Source organism: Castor canadensis, chromosome 4, assembly GCF_047511655.1.
Source record: "Castor canadensis chromosome 4, mCasCan1.hap1v2, whole genome shotgun sequence".
NCBI lineage: Eukaryota > Metazoa > Chordata > Mammalia > Rodentia > Castoridae > Castor > Castor canadensis.
The window spans coordinates 177,957,129-177,966,736 of NC_133389.1; the positions used below are offsets into that span (position 1 = coordinate 177,957,129).

At 36.8% G+C, this 9,608-nt stretch overlaps 1 protein-coding gene across 11 annotated transcripts in view; it reads left to right on the forward strand.

Annotated features, from left to right (window-relative positions):
• The window catches only part of Dis3l2 (DIS3 like 3'-5' exoribonuclease 2), a 370,364-nt gene that overhangs the window by 174,224 nt on the left and 186,532 nt on the right, over positions 1-9,608 (forward strand). For 10 of the 11 annotated variants that reach the window (XR_012447408.1, XM_020172819.2, XM_074072000.1 and 7 more), the window contains one exon: positions 4,234-4,407. Coding sequence is in view for 9 of the 11 variants with exons in the window: in XM_020172819.2 (XP_020028408.2) it covers positions 4,234-4,407 (174 nt within the window). In the remaining 2 variants the exon portion in view is untranslated. Of the gene's footprint in view, positions 1-4,233; positions 4,408-4,514; positions 4,619-9,608 lie in introns of those variants that run through there. The other variant, XR_012447409.1, reaches the window with a different exon arrangement.

The following is a 9,608-nucleotide window of genomic DNA, read 5'->3' on the forward strand; positions in this document are numbered from 1 at the left end:
TATACTGAAATCAAGAATATAGAGATTGAGCATGTAATTCTTTGTTTCCATCTTTTGTGATTCTCCAAGCCTCTCACTGTTTCTGGGAGCCCTTCAATATCCATCCAGTGAATCTTTTCCATCCAGAAGTGGGTTCTTGTGCTTGAAACAAAGAACCCAGACAGCAAAAGACATTGATGTTAGGAGATGAATATAGAAAACAGAACCTCAGAAATCTGTGAGGATAATAAATAGGCTAGATGGCTAGGGAGTAGTAACTGAGGCCTCACTAATTTTAAAAATATTAATTAATTTTTAAGTGACTCATTGTCACCTGTCAACACTAGGACAAAGTTTTTTTTATTGGAGCGAAACAACATGGTTCTAAGTAGCCATTCTGTACCCACAGTGTTGAATCCCTTGTCCTTTAAAATCAAAGGTAGTACTAATAAATCTTCATTCGAATGAACAGAGGTAATAATGTAGTCATTTAAAAAATTAGTTAGCATTTTCAGAATTAATGGGACCCTAGTCTTTAACTCTCTGGGTTCGTGGTTGCAAGCAAGAGGAACCAATTGTGGTTGGGAAAGGCATTTATTGGAAGACAGTGAAGGGCTCACAGAAATAGAGGCTTAAAAACCCTGGGAAAGGGGAGTGAACTAAGACCACCTCTGAGAGCCAAGCAGAATCCCAGCCTTCATCTTTTATCATAATTGTTTTCCTACAATGCCAGTGGAGCCTGCCCCTGTTCTTGCAAGACATCATCTCCCTAGGCACTGCTGCTACTACTGCCGTCACTAGACCCACTCTCACTGCCATGAATGTATCCTGAGCATCCCTCTTGTCTTTGTGTCACTGTCTTCACATTCAGATTTTTGTGTGGAAGCAGAGTTTCAGGGCACAGTGTATTATTGGCTTCTGGTTTTCATAGAGTTAGAGGGTCTTTCCTTAAAGGGAGGTCAGGCATTAAATAGTAGGAGGTTGGTCATTTCTTCCAAGGGAATCATAGTTGCTTTCCTCTCTAGCCTTTCACCATTAAGTTTGGTATTAATTCTAGGATTTTCACAGAAGTCTTTATTCAAGTTGAGGAACTTTCTGTCTTTTAATCATTTGCTGAGACCTTTTGTCATTAATGAATGCTAACATTTTGTCAGATTATTTTTCTTCTACTGAGATGATTGTGTGAATTTGTTTTGGTTGTTGACATAGTGAATTAAATTGGCTGATTTTTAAATGTTGGATAAATCTTACATTATTTGGTTTTGATGTGTTTATTCTTTTTATATAATACAGGGCTGAATTCTGTTTTCTTTTCCTTTTTTTTTTTTTTTTGTACTGAGGTTTGAACTCAGGGCCTTGTGCACTCTAACACTTGAGCCCTGAATTCTGTTTTCTTAAGTATTTGGTAGAATTCATCAGTGATACCACCTGGACATAGAGTTGTCTTTGCAGGAAGATTTTAGACTATGAATTCAGTTTCTTTAATAGTTATAGAAATATTCAGATATTTATTATTAAATAACCGTAGGCAGTTTGTGTCTTTCAAGACATTTGTCCATTTCATCCAATATGTTGAGGGTTTTTTTTTTTTTTTGGCTTGAAGTCACTCATAACTCATTATCCTTTTGATGCTTGTAGGATGTGGAATGATGTCTGCATTCTCGTTCCTGATACTCATAATTTGTGTTCTTTGTCTCCTTGGTTTATTTTGACCAGTATGACTGGAAATTTATCTATTTTATTCTCTTTTTTGACAGTACTAGGATTTGAACTCAGAGCTTTACTTTTGCAAGGCAGATGCTCTGCTGCTTGAGCTATGCAACCATGCCTCTAGTCTTACAAGTCTTTTTTCTTTTTTTCTAGGATTTGAACTCAGGGCCTTAAGCTTTATAGGCAGGTGTTCTACCACATGAATCATGCTCCAGTAAATACATGCTAGGCTTCTATTTAACTCCTTTAGTGCTTTGATTTTCTTTTTTTGGCAGTGCTTGGTTTTGAACTTAGGGCCGTGTGCTTGCTAGGCTCTTTTTTCGTTGTATATTTTCTACCCATTGGTCATGTGTCTACGTTTTCTCTTCCTGTTACTTACCTGGAATCTAATTTTCTCCTCTTTCCTTTTTTATTTTTATTTTTAAAACAGTCCTGGAGTTTGAACTCAGAGCATTGCACTTCTAGGCAAGCATCTACACTTGAGCCAAGTCCCCTGCCCTTTTTGCTTCAGTTATTTTTGAATAAGTCTTACATTTTTACCCAGGCCACCCTGTACTATGATCTTCTTGTTTAGGCTTCCCACACAGCTGGGATGACGGGCAGGTACCCCTATGCCTCACTTATTGGTTGAGGTGAGATCTCACTAACTTTTTGCCTAGGCTGGCCATGAACCATGATTCTCCCTATTTCTGCCTCCTGAATTGCTGGGATTACAGGCATGGGTTACTGCATCTGGCCTTTTGCTATTTTTTTTAAGGTAGAAACTTAGGTAATTGATATATTTTTCTTCTTTTCCTCTCTCCTCCTCCTTCCTTTCTTCCTTCTCCCTCCTTTCTTCCTCCTCTCTCCTTTCTTCCTCCTCCCTTCTAACCCTCTCTGTCTTTTTTTTCTCCCTTTCTTTCCCCCTCTCTCCCCACTCTCTTCCCAAAAACTTTATCTTGGCATCCTCAAGTGCTGGAAATGCAGGCATGTGCCACCACACCCCACATGTCTTCTTTTTTAATATAAGCATTAAATGTGTACGTTTCCCGTAAAGCACTGCATTAGCTGCCTCTCACAAATGTTGATATGTTGTATTTTCATTCAATTCAAAAGAATTTCTAATTCTCTTTTCATTCTTTCCTTAACCCATGCATTATTTAATTTCCAAATATTTGAGGATTCTCCATATCTTTCTCTGATTCTTTTCCCTCATAGTTCTACTGTCATTGGCTTTTTGATGTGCTTTCTGAGGGATCACTGCTTGAGTTTGAGGAGATGACACTGGTCTGAACCCACATTGTATGTAAGAAACACACAGTCAATGCACAGGCTCCCTAGAGCATTGTCTGGTGGACAGTGTACATGGCAGACTATGCTGTTCTTTCATGGCTAGTATGTAATATGTGGGGCCAGCCCTGCTGCCACCACTGCTGCATCCCACTAGCAAGGTCAAAGGTCAGAATTTGCTAAAAAGCCTTCCCAGTAGGCAACCAAATTCTCAATTCCATTTACTACATGCACCTAACAACTCTGGTTTCCAGACATCCATTCTTACAGGGAAACTGAATCTTTTTCATCAGAATGGAATGGTCCCAGAGAAGGACATAATACTAGAGCTAAATTGCTTGCAAAAGGGCTGATAGTGGGTTCATGGATCACACTGGTAGATCAGTAGGCATGTACTACAAAGGATGTGGCTATCTTTGGTTTCCCCAGTGCCCTCTATAAAGACCCATAATCACATTTCCCCATGTCATATCATATCACTACTTATTGTCTGTATTCAGCACATGACTTTAGGCTTGTAATCTGTATGTGGTTTGAGAATACTTACAATAGTAACAAATTTTCAATTTTAGTATATTGTGTAGATGATTTTAGTATATGCGTAGATGACCTACAGGTGAGTGAGATCTTCCCTTAATGTTAGGACAGTCCTAATAAATGCAATCTTATTTTTAAAAGGACCAGTCTTTAAAAATGTGAGTGGTAGTTTGCTGCATGACTGGATTACATATACTTTTGATTTTATATTTCTGGATTTTCTGCCTTCTCCACAGTGCACATGCACTTTTGTGTTCAGATCAAATATTTTTCGTTTTTAAAGTTAAAAACTAGCAGAATTATAAAACAAATACGAGTATCAGCTCTAATCCAGTGAGTATGATTTAGGTAAGATATTTACAAGCATCTGAAGCTAATGACTTAAGAAGAAAGCTGAGTGATCAGAGTGTCTCTAAAGTGTTAGTCAAAAGTGTTGATGCCAAACTTTCAGAATAGCAATTTTGACTTCTTCATGAGGAACAATTGCAGGAGTCCTAAGAAAGGTCTTTTGGTCCTATTCTTGAGGTCAGAATTCTTTAAGAAAGGTAAAATTACACTGTAGTCATAGACTTCGCAGGATAAGAGTGTCATTGTTTCTTCTGCTTGCTGCCCCCATGCACTGGTGATGATATTCCTGCTGGTGGAGGGGTGGGGGATTTTAAAGACTTTCCTAATACCTCAGGTGCCTGCCTTCCATTTGTTTTCTAACCCAGTTGTTCCTTTCTGTTCTGTCTATAGGCAGCTGGCTAAGAGTCTTGGGCAGGCTGGTGAAATTGAGCCTGAAACAGAAGGGATCCTAACAGAGTATGGTGTAGATTTTTCTGATTTCTCTTCAGACGTTCTAGAATGTCTCCCTCAAAGCCTGCCCTGGACAATTCCACCTGAGGAGTTCAGCAGGAGAAGAGACTTAAGGTAAACACTCGAAATTCTTTGAAAACAGCTGTCCCTGCCTTTTGTCTTCTCACCTAACTTTCCTAGGGGTTGGGCTCAGATATTTTCTTCATTCTGTCAATATTCAGATTCAGTTGAGAATAAAGTGCTCTGTACCAGAGGTTGGCAAGTTACGGACTGTGAGCTAAATCCAGCCTAATACTTACTGCGTTGTTAATATATAGTCCATGAGGTAAGAATGGCTTTTATATTTTTAAATGGTTGGGAAAAACTAAGACAATAGTATTAATTAGTAGTTAATTTTCATGAAAACTACATGAAATTTAAATTTCATTGTTCATCAAGTTGCACTGGAGCTAAGCTGTGTTACTTGATTATTTATTGCTCAGGACTATTTTGCATGACAACTGCAGAATAGTTGCAGCAGAGACCATGTGGCGTGCAAAGCTGAAAATATTTACCCTCTGCCCTTTTAATGAAAAAGTTTGATGACCCTTGTTCTAGATCATTCTAATTTCAAAAGGTACAGGTGCCCCTTCCTATTCTCTTCTTGCTGTACCCCATGGGTATGGTCAAGTAAAGGTAATATTATAGGGTCAGAAGTGCTTCCTCTAATTGGGCCTCTGTAGGCACAGAGCAAAGGATTGTGCTTGGAGCTTCATTTTAAAGCTTTACTTTTAGGTCTGGAATTTGTTGAAAGTACTTTTGTGGTATTTTTATAATAAGATCTTCTTTGAAGATGTTTCTTCATTGTGGGATGTTAGTTCTTTTCTGATATTTCTCTTCAGAATTTGGTTTTAGTACTGGCATTCATTTTGGATGCCACACTGAGATATTCAGAACCAAGAAACTTTTCATACAACCCACTGAGGCTGTGGAAGTTTTTGCTGAGGTTATCCTGTGTCAGTCTTTTCTACCACACTTGCTCACTCTGCATAGCTGCACTGAGGGCACCTTCAGCACCGGGTGCCTATTACTTCAACAAGTTTTTGAATGTTCCTCTGCCCTCCTCTTGCCTTTGCATCTTTTCTGAATTTATTTCCTTTTTTTCCTTTCTTGCTGATAGAAGGCAAGGGAAAGAAGATAATTAGTCCACTTTCCTATTTGTCAGTGTGGCTGATAGAATACACGATGTATTTGAAGTCAGTTGACACAAGGTGCAATCCTGGATTTTAGTAGTAACCTTGCTTCCCAGAGCTTCTGCTGGTCAGAGCTTGGAGACCTGGGGCGTACAACCTAAACTCTCTGAACCTTTGTATCTTCATAAATTGAGGGGCTCACTAAGATCTTTTCCTGAATTTAGGAATCTATGTAAAGATTTGATGAGAAAAAGATTAAATTCATTTATTCTGAATGGCTGACCCTTATTGTTTGAAGTATAATTTAGTGTAGCCATTCTGCAAGACTGATCAAAGCCTCAGTGTACCTACTATCAAGAGTCTGTCCCACTGAGAAGTATGCAAAGTGAGCAAGGTTGTTCATTGCTGCTTTATTGTAAAAGTGAAACACAGAGACCCTGTTAATGTTCATCAGTGAAGGAATGGTTTAATAACCTGTGGTATATACATAGGATTTCATTTCCTCCAGCTCTGCAAAAAGAGACTAGATCCATGTGGACTGTCATCAGATACTGAGTGAAAGAAGCAACTTATACAACAATGTGAATATAAGCCTATTTTTAAAAGGAAAATATAGAAAAACTATGAAAAAAATATATATATATCTCCCCACAGATTTTATGTATATGTATACATATACACGTAAAAGTATATATGTACTTAAAACTATCTGGCAGGAAATAAATCAAACTGTTAACATAAGTGGTTAACATGGGAGAATGGAGTCAGTAAGGAGGTAGGGAAGCTATATTTTACTTTTCACTTTGTATATTGCTATATTATTAAAATTTTTAAAGTAACTTTTTAAAATCATAAATACAAATGTCAGACAGTAGTCTTTTCTAACCTGACCCTAGCTTGCAGAAAAATACTAAGTATTTCAATAGTCATGTGGCCCAGTATTGCTCTAACTTCTCATGGCTCCATCTTACCACTGGCCCCACATTGCCATGTGGCATGGACCATAGAATAGGAGGTCTTGCTCTGCAGAAGGCCTCTGCTCAAGTATAACTATGTTCCCTGAGAAGAGCTCCAAAGGTAGAGGGATTTATGGATGCTATCTGCTATTAGTGTAGCAACAGGAATTAAAAAATACTTTAACCTTTAGACATTTTTTTCCCTGCTATCCTCAGGATTATATTTCTAATATTCAAATCTGATTTTTTTATTCTTTTGCATTTAAAATCTTTCAGATGCTTCCTGACACTTAATTAAAGTAGTAATTGCTTTAATGCATTCCCACAATGCATAAGTCTTTATTTTAAAATTATAAGCAAATGTACTACTTTACTAATCTATTTACATTATAATAAACATAATGTAAATATTATAAATAAAAGCAGAAGATAAAAATGAAAAGAGAATGAAATAAATTTTTTTAAGTATTTTAATTTTAGTTACAAAGGGTATAGAAAGCCCTGTTTGTTCATATTAATAATTTTACTTCTGGTGAAAGCAATTCAATTGACCATTGTTGTTTATAAGTTTCATTTTAACAGCTTGTGATAAGGAAATTCAGAGGTCTGATTCTAAAGCCTATATATATTTTTTTATACTTGGCTTTAGTGGTTATCATAAAAGTAAGAGAGATATCATTACACTTTTTTTTTAAAAGATGTATCTTTAGAGGATGTGAGCTGAGCTTACTACATTGTAACACTCATCTTCAGTCCTATTTGTAGTTCTAGTCTAGTTCATTTTGAAACCCAATTAATCTCCATCTTTCCTGATGTTAGTCAGTCTTGTGTGTGAACTAATTGAAAGATGCTGAATTTTTAGATTTGAATTTTCTTAAGGTGGGTTCATAATCCTCAGTTACTCTTCAGGTGGCATCTTAAAAACTAATTAGAAAATTCTGCTAGGAAGTTTAGGTGTACACAGATGAGCAATTTTGTAGTTTGTACACTTACATCATTTTAGGCTCCAAACTATATCATAGTAGAAACATTTCAACACATCTGTTTAAAAAAATGTCTTCAGGATATAAGTGTGTTGTTTTGTTTTCAAAATGCACTTCCTTTTTTGTCTCACTGTTAAAATGTTATCTTTATCTTGAGGGGACAAATTAAGTGTGTTTATTTTTTTTTCTAAAGTAGCTTGGTAGCATATGATTGGCAGCCATTGTTTTAAAATCATAATATGGCTAAGGAGCAGAAGAAATGTCAGCTTTGTCATTTTCCTGGTGATATTACTTACTAGTAGTGTTAATATTACAAGTTTAGTATTATCTTCAATCTCTGGATCTTTACAGTAATACTTTTAATGACTTGCCTGTTTTATAAAGATCAGTTACCTAAAACTAGTTAAAACTCGTAAGTTCATGTAACGAGGCATGTATAAAAATCCCTTAATTGCAGTTGGCTGAAAGCATAGTCACCAGTGAGAGAGTCCATGCCATTGCCTTTTGTTCTGGTTGTTGAATATAACTCTTTCATCTGAACACCTTACTTAGCCCCTGACCCACACACCTACTGAGGGCACCAGGGTTAATTCATGTATTTACACAGTCATGGTTAGTTTATTATTTTACAACAATGTGATCTACAAAGTAAAGTCTATAAAATATGTTGAAGTCTTTGGATCTGATTATCTTCTTTTCTTTGGCTGGTATTGTGATAGATTTATTCAGTTTATCAACCAACAAATATTTACTGAACACCATCCCTGGATCCTGGGAATACAGTAATGAACAAAAATAGTTGTGGTCTCTTAGGCATTCTCAGTGTCAGAGCAGAAAAACAGGAATCAAATGTAATGAGCAATAGTCAGATACGGAATTGCAATGAAGGAGAGAGGTGATTTGTACAGTGTTTGTAACAGTATAATTTCTTTTGCTCAGGGGTCCAGTGTCTTCAAAGAAATTTTTTAAAACCAATACTCATTTTCCTAGGAGTTACAAGAGAACTAGGATTGAGTTCTAGTACATGCTGAAAAATCTATGTTATATTGAATAAATTAATGTATATTCTGTAAACTTTGAAAACCAACCCTTCTATGTCTTTTTCCTTTTCTTCCTTTCTTTTCTCTTAAAATATTTACATATTTTGTTTATATATGTATATAATATATATGTCTTTGTACATATAACATATGTCAGGTACTGAGTTATCCACTGGAAATACAATGACTTATTTTTTTAGGGAGACAAATTCATACTCAGAAAAAGTACAGCAGAGAATTGCAGGTACAATGTAGATATGAACAAACTGCCAAGGTCATTGGTACATGAACTGAGATCTGGGAAATGAACAAGCATGGGTGGAATTGGAGTGACTAAAGTTGTCTCCATTTTAGTGATTGGCCTTGGCTGCAGGAAGGTAATACGCCCCCTGAGACTCCAGGATCCTTCTGTAACAGGGTTTGGAAGCCCTATGGTTTGGTAACTTCTCCATCCCCTCTCCCAGGGTCACCCAGCCTTGGTGGCCGCAGTATTACTCTGGCTCTAGCTACGTAAGAACTTCTACATACCCGTTTAGGTTTGGTATTTGAACAATTATATTTGGAACAGAAATGTTCCATCAATCTTTAAACCTCATAATCCAATTATGTCAGTAAAATTCCAGTTTTTTAGTCCAGTGGAATTGGGGTAATATTTTGCAAACTGAAGTTGAGAGAAGTAGTGTTTATTTTGAAAAGAAAAATGGTTGGTTAGCAATTTTTAAGAAATAAGGCTGGTGTGAACTTGCAGGGGTGATCTGGCCCTTCTGATTGGGCTCCCATTTTTCTGGATATTTGGCTTCCCTCTCTGGAGAATCCCTGCTTGCATGGCCTAGACTTGTAGCTCTCTTGAGCAGGGCATCTGAGGTTAAGCAATACCAATACTGCAAATCTTTGGAGGTCAGGAAGACACCATGTCTTGGGAAATTGCTTACAGGGGGTTGCCACAGGAGCCCAAGAAACTGCAAGGCTATTTTCAAGACTGGTTGCATTTATTTCTCGTTTCATTCATATTGTTTTGTTTTCTTTGTTGCTAAACTGGAATAGGAAACCAAAGCTTAAAAGCTCAATAAAAGTGGAAATGAAAACCTAAATATTGGAGGGGAAAATACCATGCTAAATTGATTTTTATGTTTCCCTATGATTGTGAATGTTTGAATCCCATCA